Here is a 22,412-nt window from a genome sequence, read left to right as displayed (position 1 = left end):
TTTTTCATGTAGAATTGTTTGTAACTATCAATTCTTGAGTTGTTAGAAATTATTTAAAATATAAATTATTAACAAATTATTTTCATCCCCAAACACCTATGATTTGACATCACAACCCATGAATTATCATGATATTATTGGTCTTGGTATACCTTACACTACATCCGTATATGACATGGTATATCAGAATCTACATATATTTATAATTTACTAGCTAATTTAATTTGTTAAAGAGATTGGTAATTCCATCAAAATATTTTCTAACCAACCGAAAATATCAATACTTGTAATCCCACATCGTATTAACATAACTCAATCGAGTGACATATAAACAAAGTCCAAGTATCATCCAGATAACAAACACGTCGTTTTATGGAGCCTTAGTACTAAGAGACAGCATAGGAGACAAAATCCATGTAGGTTAACGACCAAGAGCGGACAATATTTGTTGATGTGTTTAGACTTGGATTTCTAACATGTTTTCGGAACAAACACTTAATTTCATTGTGTTGGGTTAATTATTTTAAGAGAAAAGTATGCTTGAAACCCCTGTACTTTGAGAAACTGGTTGTTTGAGCCCCTGTACAAACGACCCGTTTCGCAAAGTACGAGGGTTTCAAGCATATTTTAATGGACTTGCATTGCAATCTCTTTGTGATTAACATTTGTGACAACAAAGAATAGTCTTGCTCTCCTCTGCAGGAAAAAATTGCAGAAAACTCAACTTGTGAAAGCAATTCACTTCAAGAATGAGTTTGATGTTTGATTTTCTTCTTAAAAAACTCATATTTTCACTTCATAAAGATTTACTTTAGTTCAAGTTTGCTGAAGCCATATAAATTGCTTCAAAAACTAATAGTTCATACTTGGATATAACACCTTCTGCCTAACTCTTTCAAGTGAAAGGATTTGTATCTGAAATTATAGGACATGCCAAAGCAATATATAACATTTGCTTGCTGGTGTCTGTCGTGAAGATCAATCCTCTCCGGCCGACCCTCCCCATCTCTTAACACGGCTTTCTGCTTGATCAACCTGTCATTTCATTTTAAGAGTTTATTAAAAACTTAGCAAAAGAATGTAAGAAACCATTCTAATTAGTAGCCAAATGGGAAGTGCAATCAGTTACTGACTTCTCTCTTCCAGTTGGTAATTGAAGTGATCGATATCAAAATTATCGTCTGCAAGCAAATGCCTCCAATCATCCCTGACCATATACCCTGCAATTTATATGGACTATATGGTTACTTGGCTACTCGTTTTCCCAAACTAAAGAGATTATGTGTTTGAGTGAGAGAGGCGAGATCATTTTTTGAAATAAAAACCATGAGACGAGGGTAGACATGCCCCGTAGAGGTACCCAAGAACGGACAATAACTTTGAATGCAAAGGCACATCCACACTATGAAATATAAACTGATTTGTACAGAATGAATCAATACATAGTTATTCTACTTCACCTGAACCCCAAATTTGAAAGTGAATCCCAGGAGTATGCCGGCTGGCAATCCGACAATATAGTAACATGCGACGTTGATGTATGCAACAATAGATTGCCATCCAGCTCCAATGGCAACACCTTTGAGAAACCAAACAAGATATGAAGCAGTTAGAAACAGATTTACACTACATTTCTCGGCATTTTACTCAGATTTCGTTATCGGCTGCATTTTACCAGATAAGACTGGTTGAAGGCTGTTGAGGAGAACTGAGACTGCCAGCAAGAGAGCCAATTTTGTAGTTTCCTCAGCAACAGCTTCGCTACTTGTGAAGATGTGAGGGAAATATTCTCTTGTGACAAGCACCACAGCAAAGCAAATTACACCTATCACTATAGATGTGATAGAAACCACGAGCACTGCAAATCTTGCAGCCTTAGCATTACCAGCTCCAAGTTCATTTGATACTCTCACACTGTTTGAAAACATTTTAAGTTAGTTTCACAAATATCTGTTAGAGGCGAATGAGAAAATCATCTCTTTTTTTAATAGTGAACGGAAATGAAGAGGTGTGAATGCTTCAAAACAGTTCATTCAATCAGTTTAAGTATCGATCAAAACAGTTCAATCATTCATTCACTTGAGTCGAGTACATTTTATATATATGACTAGTAGTATTGTTGAGATTGTACAAGCATATTGAAATGCTACTTCTGTTTCTGAATATCATTTATATCTTGAGCGGCAGACGCTCAAGAGATTCAATGCACCCGTATGGATGGCGAATTCTGCCTCAAGAACATAGTGTGAAATACTAGCCTTGATCTTACATTGCTTCAATCAAATCTACTTGAGATAATATCAATTCGATTCTGTTTCTTATATATTTATTTCTCTATTCGTTTGCTTTTCTTGATCAAGAAGCAGAGGAAAATGGAACTGGAGTAGACTTTCCCTTACCATTAAGTTACAGAATGAGATCACAATTTGCTGCCTCAATCAAGAAATTAAGTAGAAAAGCAAAGAGATGTAAGGGAACTCACCTTATTGCAGCATTGAATCCAAGTGCAATCATTGCATCCCAACCTTGTATGGCCATGCTGCATGCAAATGCATAGAATTAATGTATATTGAAGTTATCAAATACTCATTCAAAAAAAAAAAAAAATCAGATAAAGAAAATGATGGGTATTTCAACACCCTACCAGATGGAGATGGCATCAACTGCTATCAGAGGATTGCTTAAGCGACCCGTTATAACCACCAGCAACATCAAGTACCAAAATTCCAAGCTGCGAATTCAACTATGCCAAAGATCATTATCATACCCTATGGCTGCAGTAATCATTAATGGAAAATCCCAGAAAAGTGCTTTGGAGTCTGAAAAAAACTGTTTTTAAGTTCAAAAGTTAGGTGAAATGATGTCCATCATAAATACCCGGAAAGAAAGAAAGAAAACACAAACCATAACATTACAGCAGAAGCTATTGAAAGCTTGACAAAGCCAAACAAGTCTGCAAATGCCAGCCATGAGAATCCACTCCAAGCACCATCTGATTTGGTCATGAAAATGTACAACAACTGCCCTATTACTAAAAGCCAAAATGATGTATTTAATGTAATTGCCGCTCCGACTAAGCCCCACTGGAGCTTCAAAATAAGCAGCCAGCTAAAAATGACGTGCAACACCAGCACCACGGCTGCCACCAAGGCTATTACCATTACTTTCCTCTGTGCTTGCAAGAACTTTCGCACCGGGAAAATCATTGCAAGGGCGAAAGGTTGTGGCAGCATCCACAGAGCAAATTTTCCTTCAACAAAAGCACCAAATCATATCAGTACTACAAGTATCGTTGGTAAAAGACACTAACAAGTAGTACTAACAGTGAGGGAGAACTAGCAGATATGGGAGGTAGCAATTCAACTCCAAGTGCAGCAGTTTCGGCGTAATTTCCTTACTTAACTATCTTTTGTGGGTGCCAGACAAAAAAAAAACTATCTTTTGTGGGTTTTGACCTTGTTCTCTCCATAAGGGCTTATTTGTGCTAGTATAGAGTAGGTTGAGTTGGCAGCTTGAGTTTAGAGCTATCCTAACTATTCAATTGGCTTGAAAATTCTTGGTTACCAAAAAAAAGAAAAAGTGAACAAATTAGTACATACCAGCTGCATTAGAGATCTCTGTAGTCTCTCCAAGGAACTCAAGAATGGGAGCTGCCCAAACGTAGATTGGAACCAATAAACATGCAGTCGTAAGCAGAATCACCCATGATCTCTGCATGTACACTCCCAACATTCTTATCTGTCCAGCACCAAATGCTTGCCCACATAATGTCTCCAGTGCACTCCCCATTCCCAACTGCAATGTTACAACATAATTTTAAAATGAATCAACACATTGTAATGTCTTTGGTGGAATCAACCGTTGTACTGTCTTTGCCTTTTGTTGTCCTGCTCTTGCAAATTTTTTTGGACCAAAATTACAGGATGTGGGAGTTGAACTTGCGACCTCCCGCATTTATATGGAGTTACCATTCCAACCAAATCTTCTTTGTTCCACTATTGCCACCCATAATAGGGGCATTGCTTTCATTTTGATTGTAATTTAAAAAAAATGTTGTTGAAGTGCACAGATGGGATAGAGTAACACTTCAGTTTTTGAGTTCAAGGTGGTTTTAAAACAATAAATATTGCTAGAATGAACAGTTAGTAGGTACTAAAATTCTACATATTATTTTAAACAAATTGGCTTCTGGTAATGCATAACTCACCATTACACCATAAGAAAACCCAGCAATGACAGAGTTCTCAACTGAGAAAGCAGCAAGCTCGAGCTCGCCCACGTACCCGCTGAAGGCCAGGGTGACAGCACCAAGTGAGTACTGACATATGGCCGAGAATATTGTTGGTCCTGCAATCTTCCATAGCTTCTTTGACTCATCTCTGAACTCCTTAACAAAGCTCTCACGTTTTTGCTCTTCACCGCCATCTGTTTGGTGTTCGAGTAGTGGAGTAGTTTCTATGGCCATAGCTGATTACGAAACAATGGCTTACACACATGGTTAATTCGCCTTGTATGCCCTGGTTTATAAAGATGAAAGAACTAAGTTCAAGAACCGGTAGTTGTTACCTAACTACGGTGGTTACATGCAGAGGCTAACCTTTTTTTTTGTTTTTTTTTTTTTGGGAATGATGGTTATGTATTTGAATGGTGAGTCAGAAAGTGATGTTTGTGCTCATATATACCTACTAAAACATGGATTGATACGGCCCAGTCATTCTACATTACCATTTAAGTATAGTCAAGGAAAGTCAACTAGGAATTAATGAACACTTTCAAATCGGCAAAGTTTAAATATTGCAATTGTTGGAAAATGGGGAAAGACAACTTTTGATCATTGAAATTTGATCAGGTTAAACTCAGTCACTCATTTTACAAACGTTTCAATTTAGGTATCCAAATTTCTAAATTGTTCCAAAATAATCGCACGGGCAAATTTTAGAGAGTTCAGGCAGCAATTAGTTGAGATGGCATCAAAAAATAAAATAATTAAAATTTTAATTGATGTGGCATGATGACTTGGATATTTGCCATATTTTTTTAAAAAAATTAATTACACATGGAAAAAATGACCCAAAAGTTGAGGAGAGATGAGAAGTGAGAGGAAGATGAGGGAGATTAAGAGAGAGAGAGTCTGAAGGCTTCTTTAGTACTCCACCATGAGATTGGGGGAGGGGGGTTATCGACGAAGACGAAGGTGGAGGTGGAGAGAAGGAGAGGTGGGGGAAGAAGGAATTAAGAATTTAGGTTTGACTTTCTTTGAAAATGATTATTCTTAGCACATTTAATTTTTTTCATAAAATTCCACATCATTCTCACATCCGTTGATTTTGACTATATTGTGTCACGTGGGATAGTTGACTATTCGAATTGAGCGAAAATTGCCTGTGCGACTAGTTTGGAACGGTTTAGAAATTTGGATACCCAAATTGAAACGTTTGTAAAATGGATGACTGAGTTGAACCTGGTCAAATATTTCAGTGATCAAAAGTTGTCTTTCCCCGTTGGAAAATGGTGATCAATAATAGTTTGACCTAAATTTAATGACTATTTATTGACTCATGAATGAGAGTCATAGAATAATAATTGATGAGTCTTAATCTTCAATATGAAGAGAAGAGTTTGGAGTTTAATTTGGTCCAATACCATTTTTCGGTTGAATGAAAATTGATTCCAAAATATTGATTCCAAAAGAGTCATGTTAATCATGAAGAACAAAGTGCAATAAGTGTGTATAAGAATCCCACATTGGAGAAATTTCATGTGGATGTGGTGTTTATAAGCTTAAGTTTTGAAGTAAAGCTTTGGTCCCAAGGGCACCCAAGCTTTTGTAGGAGGGAGAGGCTCTTCATTATGGGTTCGGGATTAAAAACACACATGCGGACACGCGTCCTCCCGTCGCACCTAAGCCGGGTCCGTGCATGGACTTGGCCTTTCAAAGGCCCAATGGTCTCTCATCTTAAATTTTTGCACCATATCTTACTACACTGCCGCTTACTCATGGAGTGGAGCATGGACTGGGCTTTCAAAGACCGTCTCTTATCTTAAATTTTTGCATCATATCTTACACTTGGGCTTTCAAAGACCCAATGGTCTCTTATCTTAAATTTTTGCATCATATCTTACTGCTCTGCCGCTTACTCATGGGAGTGGAGCGTGAGCCTGTGCATGGACTTGGACTTTCAAAGGTCCGATGGTCTCTTATATTAAATTTTTTCATCGCTTACTCATATGGAGTGGAGCGTGGCCCCGTGCATGAACTTGGGCTTTCAAAGGCCCAATAGTCTCTTATCTTAAATTTTTCCCCTTCTTACTGCTCTGCCGCTTACTCATGGAGTGGAGCGTGGGCGCATGCATGGACTTGGGCTTTCAAATGCCCAATAGTCTCTTATCTTAAATTTTTTCACCATAGCTTATTGTTCTTGCCGCTTACTCATGGAGTGGAGCGTGGGCCTATGCATGGACTTGAAAGTGTCTCTTATCTTAAATTTTTGCACCATAGCTTACTTGCTTTTGTCGCTTACTCATGGAGTAGAGTGTTGTATATTGGGAAGAGATTGTCTAGAAACCGGATGTACCAATTTGGCTGGGGCAAATTCCCTATCTCCAGTCCAGTTGCTTCAACAAATTGGTTTGGTATTTTAATTCAAGCAATTATTCTTGTACTCATATGTTACTGTGCTGCTGTTGCTTGTTCTATATATGCTAATGTGCTCTGTTTTAATTCAAGCAGCTATTTTATGCATGCAATTATTCCAACAACAATTCGATCCTATTTGGATAAACTAAGGGTGCGTTCGGCAATGTGTTTGCACTTGCCAAACGCATCGCTTTTGGCTTAAACGCATTGCGTTATGACAAAAAAGTGGCTTAAACGCGTTGCGTTCGGACAAAAAAGTGTTTGATGGGATGGTGCATTACAGTATCACCGCACTGCCACACCACTTTTGGCTTGAACGCACCATGTTTGGACAAAAAAGTGTTTGACGAGATGATGCATTACGGCATCATCGCATCGTGGTGAGTTCGAAGCTAAAGTTGTAAAGAGCTGCTTCCACTTCCGCTCAACATGATTGACCGCATTATCGACGTTAAAACACGAGATTTTTTTTCTAATGTTGTCCTCAGTCAATTTATATTTTAACCTCACCGAAGGAGATCAAAACACAACACGCAACAGGAAATAGAATATGAAGAATCAAGATGCTTTGGTAGTTTGGTTCATTATATTGGATTGAGTGAAAGAGTACAAGATCAGGCTTGACATTGTAATATTCAATGCATGAGATTTCAATTAATTGATTTTATTGGGCCGTATTCTATTATGAAAACATACATTCAATGGAGTAAACAAGAAATACTGTTATTTATAATAATATGAAGAAACAAGATGATTTAGTAGTTTGATTCATTATATTGGATCGGGTGAAAAAGTACAAGAAACAGGCTGAACATTATAATATTCAATTCCTGAGATTTCAATTAATTGATTATATTGGACCGTATTCTATTCTGAAAATAAAAAAAAAAGAAGCAAAAAACTTCAATTGTCGGGATTTGAACCAACCCGGGTCACCTGGGTGAAAGACAGATATCCTAAACCGGACTAGACGACAATGGATTCTTAATCACCCCAATCAAAATAAATTAACCTTGGCTTATGCTTACAAAATATTGATTCTACAATGTTGAAAACTTAAAAAAAAAAGCTATTGCTCTCTCACCGGAACCCATCTGAAACCCGCTCCATGACATCCTATACACAATTCCAAAACAAACCCGCTCCATCACATCTTATACACAATCTCAATGATTCCATAGCAGAAGGATTATCTCTCCCTCTGCTTTTTCCTCATCCTAGACGAGGTTACAACTTTTAAAAACATCTATTAGAAGGATATGAAGTTTCAAAAAGGGAATTCCTATAATTGCCCAATGCATGCTTTTGAAGAAATGAAAGAGCAATTGGCTCAAGACAAAGTAGTGGATAAGATATTTGACATTTGTAAGCAATGACACCTACTGATATGATTTGTATTGTGATGGTGAATTATTGGTTGGAGATGAAGAAGTAGCGGCTTTTTCCTCATCCTAGACGAGGTTACAACTTTTAAAAACATCTATTAGAAGGATATGAAGTTTCAAAAAGGGAATTCCTATAATTGCCCAATGCATGCTTTTGAAGAAATGAAAGAGCAATTGGCTCAAGACAAAGTAGTGGATAAGATATTTGACATTTGTAAGCAATGACACCTATTGATATGATTTGTATTGTGATGGTGAATTATTGGTTGGAGATGAAGAAGTAGCGGAGGAAAAACATGGAGATATTGAAGAAGATATGGAAGGAAGCTAAGGGTTCTATTTTTTTGTATGTAGTATGTGAAGCTTTCTATAAATATGTTTTTTGTGTCGCTATAAACATTCAAGAGTGTACATTTTAAGTCTTGAATATGCTGATGACCTTTATTGTATGTTTCTGTTTCAAATTCATTACCACTTTGAGAGTATAGGTAAAAATATTACAGCTATCAATGATAGATGCACCAGGTGCTCATTAGCCGTCGATTTTAGACTTTGTGTATAGGTGTTGTTTGCTTTTGATCTTTACAATGACCCTATTAAATTTCAATAAAAATTGGTGCTTAGTTTCTTGTCGTAGAATAGCTAACATGCCTCACATGGAGATACTATTAAGGTAAAAGTATAAGTATAATGACGACACTGATAACTTGATGCTTATTTACAGGATTAGGAAACATCTAATCTAACAAACTGGAGTATGCGTCTGTATTTGATTTGTTGTGAAACTTCTATATAATGATGCTGATGAATATATAATGATGCTTCATTGCTTTTTGTATATGGTATTAAATTAACTTCCATCTGATGATTATGTGATTATTGACAGGTTGTACAACAAAGCCTTCTGAGGATGCTTAACCTCAAGAAACAGCTTTTTGCTGAAATGTCTTTGCATTGTTGTATGTATGTCTTACTTAGGAAAATACTTGGACAACCTCTATAAGCATTTCAATTAACCACTCACAATGATGTCCTCTGTAAAACCTAGATGTCTCATCATAACCAATTAACCACATAACTATCTATTTTCTTAATTGAATTCCTGAGGCACTCTGATACATGCATTAATCGAATAAAGCTGTTGCTTAGCTCCTTTGCACTGATATCTGAGGCTGATTGCTGTTGTTTACTTGCTAGACTCCCCTGAAATTGCAGTTTCATCTGCTATTGAACTTCCCGCAGAAAGAACGCCAATTTTTCTAAAGACAAGCACAGACTGATAGACTATTCGGAGAACTTTAACCACCAAGTGCCAGTTTAAGCCAGATTTATGAATAGTCATTGCCTTCAACATAGCATCACCGGAGAATATGCACCTTCCCATTGTTTAACAGCCATCCAGCCTCTCTGAACATTTTACCATCTGCAGTCGCTTTAAAGCTTGCATGAGGTTGCGTTCATCTCTTACGGTCTTCTGCACAATGTCATTTAGAAGTTCTTGAAGCTTGTTCTGGCATTCACAGGACAAGTTTAGGACAAGTTCAAAAAATAAACAAATCAGGGAAGAAAATCAAACAATTCAGGTTTCTAATGCATGATATTTGATGTAACCTGGAATTTCTTGTCAATCTCTTCCTACCATTCTGGTGCAGTCCCCGGAGGAACTGGGTGAACTACCAGAGTTTAATCCAACACTTAGCAAGAAACCAACACAGATCCTGCATCACATTCCTTGTCAGAAACAGTTTTTGGGTAGTACCTGGATACAAAAGGAGCAATAAAAAAATAAAAAATAAAGAAGCAATGAACTGTCAATTTCACAGCAGATTGCAGTAAAGTGTCGAGAACACAGGCTATACTTGCCTCCAAATAACTTCTCGTCTGAAAAAAGTCAGGCGTAATTTGGGGATGACCAAGACTTTAATCTGTGAAGAACTTCCCTTAACTTCAGTCAATTTCACAATGCAGAAAAATTGGAATTCGTATGCATTATATGGAATCGCATTCATATTCTTAATGTAATAGTCGCGCCCCTCTAATTTTTGACCGAAGCCATCTTGCTTCTCTTGCACACCCAGAACCAGAAAGACCGTCCAGGACAGCTCTTGCGTCGGCTTTGAGCATCTTCATGCCACTTCTAATACTATATCTCAAGATTTTGGATGCGCTGTGGAACCTTCTTGCCCTGCAAAGACCATGCACCATGGATGAGCAAGTAAATGAATCCTTCATCTCCATCGATTCAAACATTTTTAGAGCATGATTAATGAGACGAGCTTTACACAGTCCATCAACCACACAGTTGAAGGCAACCAAATTTGAATCAAACCCCATTGTATTCATATATTTTAAATGCTGCATGGCCCCCTCAATATCACCTGCCTTGCACAAACCATTAATCAGAATCGTATGCGTATATTCATCACATTCTAAACCTCCTTTCTCTATCTCATCAAACAATTCGTACATGGCTTCGAACTTCCCTTGTTTGCAATACAAGTTAAGCAAAGTATTATAAGACACTATGTCACGCTCAATACCATTCCTTGTCATCTCCTCCATGTAGTCAGCTGCCTCTTTTATCCACCCTGTCTTAACTAAAGCGCCAATGACCGTGCAATATGCAAACCCATCAAACGTATACCCACTATTCTTAATCTTCAACATTATGTCAAGGCCTTGCTTAAGCTTCCTTGACCTAAAACAACATTTCAATACTGTAGTATACGTTATTGCATTGGGCATAAGACCTGATTTTCCTAGCTCCTTAAGTGCCCTCCTAGCAGCCGCCAATTTCCCTGCTTTACATAACCCACTAATGAGAGTATTATAGGTAGCTAATTGCGGAACAAACCCATGACGCTGCAAACTCCTAAACATCATAAGGGCATTGGTGATGTACCCATTCTGGCAGAGCCCGTTAATCAGGGTATTAAAAGTAGTTGGACAAGGCGAGAGATTATTCAATATTATATCTTTAAAAACTACATATGCTTCATCAGGTTTTCCTACCTTAAAAAAGCAATCCATCAACGTATTGTAACTCCACACATCGGGATATATCCCTGACTGAAGCATTTCGTCAAACAGGTCAAGGGACACCGACAAAAGGCACCTCCTTGTCGCACCAGCTATCAAAGAATTGTAAGTTACAACATCTGGGTCAATCCCAGCTTCCCGCATTCTCCACAAAACTGCGTAAGCTGCATCAATGCTAACAAAACGACCATAGCTATCAATGAGAGTGTTGTAGGTAACCGCGTCAGGAAGTAGACCTAATCGTATACCATCAATGATTATTGATTCCGCTTTCTCTATCTGTTTTGCTTTGCAAAAGGAAGCTACGCATATGTTCAGCAGTCTAGTCGATAAGCGTCTGAATATCATGCGCGTCATAGGGAGGTAAATCCCTGCTGCTTCAATAAAACAAAATTTACCAATAAAACTCAAAATTATTGAACTGAATGGAATCGAATGGAATCAACTCGAATCGAACCCAACATTCAGTGAGTTGGGTTTTTCTTCCACTATGCATATGGAGAGGAGAGGGGAACACTGGACACTCCCTCTTTCTCGTCCTTCCTAGTTCCTACTATAATGTTACAGACGTTAGACAACGCACTGTGTTGTGTACTTATGTTGCTTGCTTTAGAACCGGTACTTGGAGAAAGGCCGCACCCATTAACAGATCGCTAAAAGGCCCATTATCGGCCTATTGAACATAATAATTAATAAATATAATAAACTCAGGCCAGGCCTTTTTATTTCTTCAACGGCCCATTTATTGTTTCGGCCAAAATTTCGTGGTTTCTCAACATTTTTTTTGAGAATACATGGTTCCTCAACATTTAAAAAATATAGAGAAAAAGAGAAAAATGGGGGCCGGTACACTAGATTGTACTTATTTGTAAAAAGATACAATCATTTAAACATCCTTTTAAAAAAGTCCAATGAGTACCTGTTTTTACCAAAATAACCTCATATTTCATTTTCTCTCCCACAAAACCTTCATCCTCATACTACGATTTTCTCTTTCCATCACACCACAATTTTATCTCTCCACGAACTGTAAAAACTACCGATTTTTGGACCTTAAAACCTTCATTTTCAGAGATTTCACATTCATAATGACGCTTCTTTCTCAATCTTGAGTGATACTAGACTGATTTTCTGGAAAGTGGTTAGCATATTACATACCCAAAGCTTTTTTCGATTAATGGATACTTTGGTGATATTATCTGAAATTTGTGCACCGAAAACCTTTCTTCGTTTTCAAATCATGTTTATATGTCTTGATTTTTGAAAATTTTGGTTAATTTCTGGTACATTTACTAGTTATGGTTAGTTGGAATCTGTTAGGGCTTTTGATACAATACTGATACTTTTATGCATTTGAGGTTTGCACGTGGTTAATTTTCATCTATTTTCCTTCAACATTTTCGAATTTTGGTTTGAATAATATTGTTTCTAGTGCAGAAACTACCTTTTCCTTTGAAATTTTGATAAACTGATACTATGGTGAAACTTTTGTAATTGCAGCAAATGATTGATACTATAGTGATACTAAATGTGTATTTCATTAAATTGATATCAACAATCAATTTGTGGGAATGTAAGTGGTTGAGGGATTTTTGGCTTGTTTGCTAGTGAATTTTAGTGCAGCTATGACATTTTTCTTTGGTATTTTGTTGAACTGATACAATAGAGATACTTTTAAACAGAAGATCCAATTTAGTGTTCAATTTATATATTTTCCTCATAAAATGATGATATAAATGTTGGAATGTAAATTTGATTGCATTACATGTCTTTATGGTTCAATGGTATCATTTTAGTGGATTTTTTGTGTTGGTGATAATATAGTGATACATCTTTGCAACTGTAAATGTTTTTCTAGAACGAGCAAGAGAGGTACAAATCAGACAGAGCAAGGAATGAGAGAAGAGAGAACGAAGCACAATCCAGATTGAGCAACGAAGCATAGTCCAGATCTATCAAAAACGGAGACAAGAGCAACTCGATGCAGTCCAGATCTAGCAACGAAGAAGAAGGTGATGAAGAGAGGAGAAGCTCGGCCAAAAACAGAGAAGAAGGCAACGAAGAACAATTAAGATCGAGAACCAGAAGAAGAAGAAGGAGAAGGAGGAAGAGGAGGAGGAGAGAAAGAAGGAGATAACTTTTAGTAGAGAAGAATGGGAGAAAGAGGGGGCACACTAAAGTTGGACAGTTGGAGGGAGGAGGAGAAGAAGAAGGGTATTGTAGGTATAAACCAAAAAAGATTTTAAGTCAGATGACTAAATTACCCTTAAATGACACTTTTTTACAATTTTAAAAAGGCCCATGACCTTTTTACAATTAAGTTGTTCAAAATGCTCTTAGTGCCAATTGTCTGGAAAAAAAAAATTCCCAGTCGGTACCCATTTTGAAACTTTTGGCCCATTTATATCGTATTCATGCATGGCTATTATCATAAAAATGAATGTCAACAAGAGGTGGCTCGATAGGGTTAGACATATATGTGTCCAATGTTCGATTTCAATGAGAAATAAATTTCTCAATGGTATTTCAAAAAAAGATCATAAAAATGAAAATATCGAGATGGGGGCTTCAATTCCCTCTCAAAAAATCATGTTAAATCCCTTTTATCCTTATCGTAGTCTAATTTTGTTTCAAAAAAATGAAAAAAAAAAAACAAAAGAAAAAAAACTTTCCATTTTCATCATATCTTGAACGCATCCAGGATCAAGGATATTTTTATGTCCGCAACAAAAATTAAATTCAACATGAAAAAGACATAGCAATTATGGACTATTGGATATGAAATCAAAATTTCAATGTCTTTTTAGATATGAATTATTTTTTTTGGGTTTCGATATGAATTTGATTTTCAGTGCCTTAAAATACTCAATAATCTTATCCTAATCTAATTTGACAAAAAATACTCAACAATCTTATCCAAACAAGTTTAGTAAAGTATTAAGACGATATATGTATCCAAGATATAAACCCTAAACTTTGGTAAAATACTAAAACAATATATAACAAATACATCAAAACAAATTTGGCAAGACATTCAAACTCTCATCTATTTAAGAATGAAATAGTACTTGTTCTACAACATAAGAAGTAGAAGAAGAAGAAGAAGACGGAGAGATACAATGGCGATTTTATTCCAATCTTGTGTCCTTTTGCTTGTATTATCCGTAGCCATGGCAACTACGCCATACCACGATTCCAAACTCAACCTATACCCAAAGACTCATGTAGTGATTCTGAATGGTTTTGAGACTACTGATCTGATGCTGCACATTAGTTGCAGATCAAAGGATGACGATATTGGCACTCACAATCTTGCCGTTGGTCAATTTTTTGAATTTACATTTCATCCAAATTTCTTCCACACAACCAGATTTTGGTGGAATGGAGGACATAAGACAGCTGACGTGTATTGGTGGAATGGATGACGATATTGGCACTCACAGGATTATTGTGTTAACGACAGACATTGCATTTGGAAAGTTAAAGAGGATGGAATTTACGCTTACAACGAACTGAACGCTTTATTTGAGAAATGGTATATTTGGGATATTTGACGATTCATTAATTCGAACTATATTGAAACATTTTTTTGACTCAGAAGATTCTGAATTCGATTCCCACTTACCTCCTCAAGCAAAAAAACATGCAATTCATGATTTTAGAACAAGTTTTAGGGGTCTTAGTTGCATGAACAACGTGCAATAACATCAATACTTTCCAAAATGAATTACGATAAACATTTTAAGTTCTATGTAAAGCGCAAATAAGATTAGTTTATGGATTAATTGGTGATCAATTTCTGGGAAAAAAAAAAAGTAGTTACCCAACAAGTTATATCAATAAAGTGTTATACTAATAAGAATTTTAAGTGTTAAAATTACACTATTTTTGAAAACCAATGATATTTCAATTAGAATTGATAAATTTCAACTTGTTTATCTTCGATATTATTGTTAGTGAGAAAAGAGGATTTTTTTTTTAAATAGAATTGATCAATTCCACAGTACTTATCTCAAAATCGACTTGTTTTTATGTGAAATTTCACTATTCTTGAAAAACAGTAATATTTCAATTATATAATTGAACAATTACGACGTGTTTATCTTCAATTCCACTATTTGTAAACACACAGTGATATTTCTAATAAAATTGATCAATTTAATGTTTTTAACCAAAAAAAAATGATATTTCTAATAGAATTGATCAATTTCAATGTCTCTTTTGATATGAATTTGATTATTGTTTAGGACAAAAAAATACAGTTGAAGTAGTAAACCAAATCAAAACAAAATGATAATTTTAAAAAAAATAAAAATTGGACAAGCAAGTAATAAATTACAACGGAGTCTGCAAAATGAAAAGAACATGCGGATTTACAAAGAGAACGAATCTCAATATTTATTGCCTTAAAAAATATACTCAATAATCTTATCAATCATCATTATCAATCAATCAATCAATCATCAATTTATATATATAAAATAGAAGTCATGCCTCTCCTTGAATTGTGGAGAATAACTAAAAGAGGGGTAAAATGATTCCCCTATATTATAGGAAAACCATCAATACTAATAATAAAAACCCATCAAAAATTAAATAAACATAATATTAAAGATGTTAAAAAATTAAACAAACATAATATTAAAGATGTTAATTACTAAAAAATCAATGTTATTTCAATCATAACCAATTAAATGTGCATAAATACTATTAGGAACAACAAAAAGTCATAAAAGATGTAAAATAATGAAAAGTAACTGTCAATCACCAATTAAATGTGTATAAATACTAATAGGAATAACAAAAAGTGATTTAAAAAAGGTAAAATAATGAAAAGTTATGGCTAAGCAATTGAACAATTATAATCATAATCATATAATTAAGATAAGTGTATTACAAAATACTGAAGTGCTTTAGAAGCTGTCACATTTGCTTCTGTATGGCTCAAACTCTTGCCACATGTAAAAAAATTAAATTAAATTAAATTGAAGTTGTATTACGAAACGCTTTCAATCATCATGTCTTTTCCGTCTCATGTGATCAACCATATGTTACAATTCAATAATTTCATGTTATATATAGCAGTGCTATTATCTTGCTACTGAATGTACTCGCATTATAATTAAAATCTTTGTGAAGTGAATTGCACTTCAAACTTTATCACTTTTAAAAACCTTTTAAAATCTTTTAAAAGGTATTGTAGTTATTTGTTAATTTCACAATTATCTCCATTTTTTATAATTCAAGCTCTGTTGTTTATCATGGTAACAAAGTATCGAAAAATTATCAAAAATCTTTATTTTTCAAATTAATTATGGGTCGCGCGAAGCGCGAGCATGTAACTAGTTCTAATCTAATTTGATACACTTGGTAAAACATTCAAGCTCTCATCTATTTAAGAATGAATATAGTATTTGTTCTACAACAAAACAAAAGAAGAAGAAGAAGATGGAGAGAAACACAGTGGCGATTTTATTCCAATCTTGTGTCCTTTTGCTTGCATTAGCCGCAGCCATGGCAGGAGCTGGTAACGATGATGCCAAATTCAACTTATACCCGAAGACTCACGTAGTGATTGTGAATGGATTTGCCACTGATATGCTTCATATCAAATGCAGATCAAGGGATGACGATCTTGGCTTTCATAATCTTTCTGTTGGTCAAAATTTTGAATTTACATTTCATCCAAATTTCTGGCACTCAACCAGAATCTGGTGCAATTTCTGGTGGAATGGAGGGCATCAGTCAGGTGATGTTTATTGGTGGGATCATAGATTTCCTCAGGATTATTGTGTTAGTGATAGACATTGCACTTGGAAAGCTCAAGAGGATGGAATTTACAGTTACAATGCTGCCAAGGGTATATTTGAGAAATGGTATAGTTGGGTTAAGTAGTGATCTAATTTCATGTAGTAGAACAATTATGGGTTGGTTTTCTTTTCTTTTCTTTTTCTGAATAATAATTGAAACACTGGTTTAACTGGAGAGAGATAATGGACTGAAATGATAATAATAATAATACAGTTTATAATTAATGTCTCAAAGCTATGATTTAATTTTATGCTTTAGAATTATAAGTTTTCCAAAAGATTGGATGCTTGATACATCATATATATTCAAAAATAACAAACAAAATGATAACGAGGAGACAAAAGAAAAATGTAAGCTCAATTTGTATTGGCATATATATTCATTAGAACATCTTTTTGACTCGGAAGATTCTAAGTTAAATTTGTAACTAGCGCTGCTTACGTCTTCAAACATAAAGCATGCAATTCATGATGATTTTAGAACAAATTTTAGGGGTCGTAGTTGCATGAACGACGTGCAATAACATCAATACTTTCCGAGATGAATTACAATAAAACACTTAAAAGTTCTACGTAAAGCTTAAATAAGATTAATTTATGAAAAAAAATGATATTTTCTAGAACAAATTGATCAATTCCAGTATTTATATCTCCAATTTCACTGTTTTTGTACACAGTCTCACTGTTTTTTAAGAAAACAATAATATTTCAAATATAATTTTATTTTGACAAAATGGAGTAATTTTTAAGAAAACAATAATATTTTAAAAGGTGGATTAACTTGAGGATTTTATAGAAGGAATATCAATTCCACTACCTTAAACAGCTTATAATCTTATCCTAATCAAATTTGGTACCGAAAAAAATTACTATTGTCCATGTTTCTTGAGGAAAAAGATTGGCTGGAATTATTCCACCAATTCCACCAAATCTGCACCATTGAATGGTGGGATGTGGTGTTGTGAAATTCAATGCAATCATGCATTGAATGGTGGTGATTTGGTAGAATTGGCTGGACTAATTCCAACCCCCTATCCCGTTTCTTGAACACATCCACACAAACTTACCTTAAACAGCAAGCTATAATCTTATCCTGATCAATTTTGGTACAGAAAAACTTACCATTATCAATGTTTCTTGAACCCATCTAGACAAACTTTTCTTTTTTTTAAAATACCGTTGAGAACTATGTTTCTCATTAAAATCAAACATTGAGCACACATATACTTAATCCAACCGATTGTTAACCGAATCACCGCTTGTTGATACATCCAGACAAACTTGTCTTAAACAACCAAGCTATAATCTTATCCTCATCAATATTGACATAGAAAAACTTAGCAAAAAATATTTTAAAAAAATACGTATGGTGAAATACTAAAGCTATAGATATGAAACACATCACCACAAGTTTGGTAAATTATTGAACTTTATAATTTTCCCACCTCCCAAAACCTATGTATTTAAAAAGGATGAAATAACATTTGGGCTTACAGAAGTAGAAGAAGAAGAAGATGGAGAGAAATACAGTGACATTTTTACTCCAACAGAAGTGCTATGGATTCCAACAACTGGGATCCCAGTTATCCCAGTTGCTGAGGTGGTATGCACAGGATTTAATGTGCATGTGGAGCCCATCACAAGCACATTAAATCTTGTGCATACACCTCAACAACTGGGATAACTGGGATCCCAATTGTTGGGATCTTTTATCTTTTTCGTTACTCCAATGTTGTGTTCTTTTGCATGTATTAGCACCTGCCATGGCTGCCACTCTCCCTACTACCAATGATACCAAACTTTATCCTACAGATTATACTGATTCCAAATTTGCAGCTAGGCTAATATTTAGGAAGATGCATGTAGATATTATCAATGGGTTTCTCTCCGTATTCACTGCGAATCCGACGATGATAATCTGGGAAATCACGATCTGAATCCGGGGACAAGATTTCGACTGGTCGTTTCGCAACAATTTCTGGGGAACCACCAAGTTCTGGTGCAATTTCTGGTGCAAGGGAGGATTTCGCAAGGACGATGTTTATTGGATTACTCGTCACATGCCCAATGATTGATGCGTCAATGGGAAGCATTGCACTTGGAAAACTCAAGAAGATGGGATTTACTTGTATGTTGCCAATAGGGGGGAATACGTGAAATGGTATGATTGGAATGGGATGGGTGTGGCTGGAATCATTCCAGCCAATTCCACCCATCACGGTCATTACATCATCATTAATTGCACTTCATGACATTATGAAGCAAGTATAATCAACGGCTGTGATGGGTGGAATTAGCTAGGATGATTCCAGCCCCTCCCATCCCAATTGGAATAGGTGGCGAGGAAAATTATGTAATAGAAATAAGTGGGTATTTGTTGTTTTGTTTGTTATCTTTTTGAATACTATTGGAAGCTCTTTTTAAGTTGGGAAGAGCTAATGAAGATAAATAATGGTATCAGTAATGTCTCAAAAATATATTTTAATTGTCTTTTTTCTTTTTTTGAATGCAGAGGAAGGGGAGGAGGAGGCTCGAACTCGAGACCTCTATGAGGTATCACATATATAAGTATCATTTAAGCTACCCGTGGTTCTCAATTTAATTGTTTGTTTTAGAATTAGCTTTTCAAGCATTTGATACCCGTGGTTCTCAATTTAATTGTTTGTTTTAGAATTAGCTTTTCAAGCATTTGATATGTTATATATACACATAAAAAATAAAAACAAAACCATTAAGGAAGAGAGAATAAACTGGCTTAAGATCATTTGCACCAGTATCTGCAAACTGATGCATGCAACTAAAAGGCAGACCCAATATTATGAAAAGCAATGCCATTAAAAATATAAATTGATAAACTAGATTCAGGATAAGGGCATTAATCAAACAGCAGAACTCACAGCTGAAGTTTATAAACAATAACAGCTCAAGACTCAAGGAAGGAAAGAAATAAAAGGACAACTTTTTTTGAAAATCAAAGCACATCATGTACTCAGTTTTACAAGAATGATCACAGATTTGTGTCCAAATACTCCTTTTCTTAAACCCATGACACGAGAATGTCAAATATGGTCACTTCCTATAGCACCAGAATCACTATAAAAAGTACACCTGGTAGACATTCTTGAGCAATCCAAATGATCAAGCTAACAAGATGCAGAAATTTTCGTATATACTAACGAATGCATTGCAGTACTCAAACATCTATAAAAGAAAGCGAGTAAACAACTTAGACAGCAACCTCGCGTCTAAAATAACTCATTCAGCTTTCTAATGTCGAAGAGACGTCTCATAGCCAAATCAGGAAACAAGACCACTTTAATAAAAGTTGCATCATCCTTATTCGTACATAAGTAATCAATCACCCCACCCATTGTTCTCTCCAAATCCTTAGAATGGTGGCAGGAGTCAGCTAATAAAGGAAACATGCTTCAATCCGATACAGAAACATTAAAATCTCATTCTACAAGCTGATGAACATCATCAAGTAAACTAAGACAGTCGTAAAAAAAAATATGGTGTAAACACTTTCCTGAATCTGAAAACATATAAAAACAAATTACCCTAACAGATTTACAAATAAGAGATTGAGAAACCTAAACAGCTGTTAGAAGCTTCAAACCCTGAGAGCAGATTTACTCTATTGCCAAAGAAGAGCAAGGATGACGCAAAATCCAATAACCAAAAACAGCCGCTTCAAATAATAATCTTGTTGTCCTTGACCTGGATGTTGAGCATATACACGAGCACCACGGATGCCATGACCATGAAATGAATTTGGAAAACCATAAGGAAAGCCACCGGCTGATCCATACATGGCAGTGTCAGGAAAACCATGAGCCTGAAGGTTAAATAAAGATGGGATGAGACCACCAAAAGCAGCAGAGAATGTGAAATTCCCAAACCTAGCACTAGCCATTGGAGCAAATCCGCCTAACCCTCCCGTGAAACCAAATCCATGTTGGGGAAAATGATTAGTGTCAGGTGGAGGAGCTGTTTCAGGTCTCTGCCCAGCCGGGCGATGAGGAATATTATCACTGGGAACAGCTTTTGATCTGGGGTCAGTTGATGTTTTCCCCCTGCCATATAAGGGAACTAATTTCTCCTCGTCGACTAGAGCCTTACAAACTGGGCACTCCCGGGATTGTGAATGAAAGTGGAGCCACTTGTAAAGGCAAGGCCAACAGAAGAGATGACCACAAAGGGTAACAATAGGGTCTTGAGCTAAGTCAAAGCAAATGTTGCATTCAAAGTTCCCGGCATCGCCATTACCATTATTTCCAGAGAATGAGGGACTTTGGGGTGGCCGGCTTGTAGATTCTTCAAACCCACTCGTCATTTCAAGACCAGCGAGACTTAAATGCCTACAAAGGACATGGAAACACAAATAAAATACCAGCAACCATAATAATCCACAATTCTTGTAATCATTTGCAATGGAAAAAAAAAATCAACACCATCAAACAGAATACCACAATTCTCAGAAATGATATTATGGAGTGTGCAAGCAATACGAAAAGAGAGAGAGACTAACTTTTCAAATTAAACAAATTTCGAGAATAGAAAAGATGGGGTAACAATGCTCCTCAAAATTAACTGAAAAAATAAGGGCAAAAAACTACAACAGTTTAAAATCCCCAATACTCCATTCAATCATAAGAAATAAACAAACGGGAGAAATTTATTTGATAGGGGTTTCTCGGAAGAAATTTAGGCAATTCATTCATCATGCAACAACCAAAGAGCACAAGCAAAATTGAACAATGATTTACATGATATCTTCAAAACGTCCTATACATATAATTCAATCACTCAAAACCTAAGAGATTTGGAGACTAATTCGTATTATCTACGCAATATCAATTCATCTCATCAAATTGCAGCCATAATACAAAAATCAGCCGAAATACGTGAAGATCGTGACATTAACAACTACAGCTCACACATCATCAAACAACAAAATCAAATAAACTAGAAACAACAAATCCAAAAAATAATAAAGGCTAATGAAACGAGGACGAACACATATTCCGATTGAGTATGACTAACCTATTGAGAGAAAGTATTGACGAACCGACCCACCGACGGGATCGATCGAGCAGGAGATGCAGGGTGCCCAGAAACGCTAGATTCCTTGGGAGGTGTGTCTGTTGTATTTTGTATGATGTCAACGCAAAGTTCTTTTCCCGTGTTTGGAGCAAACGATACGACTTCGTTTCAGTACGCAGCGAAGATAGAAACTACGTCATTGTCCAGTTGGCACTATTTGACTGCTTACTTGCATCTCTTTGGCATATTGACCGTTCGATAGGGAGTGCGCATCTATCAACGGTCATAAAAGCAATATGAAACAAAATGTCAACGATCTTCGAGATGCTTCGAGTTTGGTAGAGCCGACTCCCTGTTGACTGACTACGGTTGGACGAAAATATGCCTGCCGCCATTCTATGGACTATGGAATTCTGCAATTTTATAGTCTACCATTCACGTCTAATATTGGAGAAAAATAAAGATCAATTTTAAAAATATAAAAATAAAAATGTA

General features: G+C 35.8%; 3 protein-coding genes and 1 long non-coding RNA gene across 4 annotated transcripts; all 4 read right to left on the bottom strand.

The window, feature by feature from the left end:
• Positions 1–836: 836 nt before the first annotated feature.
• LOC120011340 (protein DETOXIFICATION 33) lies at positions 837–4,498 on the bottom strand. The gene is made up of 9 exons (XM_038862431.1): positions 4,208–4,498; positions 3,600–3,795; positions 2,905–3,250; positions 2,645–2,731; positions 2,483–2,539; positions 1,676–1,914; positions 1,461–1,579; positions 1,134–1,220; positions 837–1,035 (listed from the first exon to the last, which is right to left on the bottom strand). Exons 1-9 carry the CDS (start codon positions 4,463–4,465, stop codon positions 979–981), a joined length of 1,446 nt encoding a protein of 481 aa, XP_038718359.1. The 5' UTR covers positions 4,466–4,498; the 3' UTR covers positions 837–978.
• A 4,607-nt stretch (positions 4,499–9,105) lies between these two features.
• LOC120010660 lies at positions 9,106–9,878 on the bottom strand. Its single transcript, XR_005470892.1, has 2 exons — positions 9,634–9,878; positions 9,106–9,532 (listed from the first exon to the last, which is right to left on the bottom strand). It is a non-coding gene; the product is annotated as an uncharacterized LOC120010660 (long non-coding RNA).
• Positions 9,879–9,890: 12 nt separating this feature from the next.
• On the bottom strand, positions 9,891–11,620 carry LOC120010659 (putative pentatricopeptide repeat-containing protein At4g17915). Its single transcript, XM_038861451.1, has one exon. It carries the CDS (start codon positions 11,416–11,418, stop codon positions 10,036–10,038), a length of 1,383 nt encoding a protein of 460 aa, XP_038717379.1. The 5' UTR covers positions 11,419–11,620; the 3' UTR covers positions 9,891–10,035.
• Positions 11,621–20,160: 8,540 nt separating this feature from the next.
• Positions 20,161–22,072, bottom strand: LOC120011577 (E3 ubiquitin-protein ligase RNF185-like). Its single transcript, XM_038862723.1, has 2 exons — positions 21,918–22,072; positions 20,161–21,232 (listed from the first exon to the last, which is right to left on the bottom strand). The coding sequence occupies exon 2, from the start codon at positions 21,205–21,207 to the stop codon at positions 20,509–20,511; it is 699 nt and encodes a 232-aa protein (XP_038718651.1). The 5' UTR covers positions 21,208–21,232; positions 21,918–22,072; the 3' UTR covers positions 20,161–20,508.
• Positions 22,073–22,412: the final 340 nt, after the last annotated feature.

Source organism: Tripterygium wilfordii, chromosome 12 (genome assembly GCF_013401445.1).
Source record: "Tripterygium wilfordii isolate XIE 37 chromosome 12, ASM1340144v1, whole genome shotgun sequence".
Taxonomy (NCBI): Eukaryota; Viridiplantae; Streptophyta; class Magnoliopsida; order Celastrales; family Celastraceae; genus Tripterygium; species Tripterygium wilfordii.
This window is presented reverse-complemented; position numbering and strand designations above follow the sequence as displayed.

Excerpts from the sequence above, each read along its gene's own strand:
- LOC120010659 (XM_038861451.1), bottom strand. The coding sequence starts at position 11,418 with ATGACGCGCATGATATTCAGACGCTTATCGACTAGACTGCTGAACATA.
- LOC120011340 (XM_038862431.1), bottom strand. The coding sequence starts at position 4,465 with ATGGCCATAGAAACTACTCCACTACTCGAACACCAAACAGATGGCGGT. Across the intron at positions 3,796-4,207 it reads GGTTTTCTTATGGTGTAATG|TTGGGAATGGGGAGTGCACT; the intron begins GTGAGTTATGCA and ends GTAACATTGCAG. Across the intron at positions 3,251-3,599 it reads AGAGATCTCTAATGCAGCTG|GAAAATTTGCTCTGTGGATG; the intron begins GTATGTACTAAT and ends CTTTTGTTGAAG.
- LOC120011577 (XM_038862723.1), bottom strand. The coding sequence starts at position 21,207 with ATGACGAGTGGGTTTGAAGAATCTACAAGCCGGCCACCCCAAAGTCCC.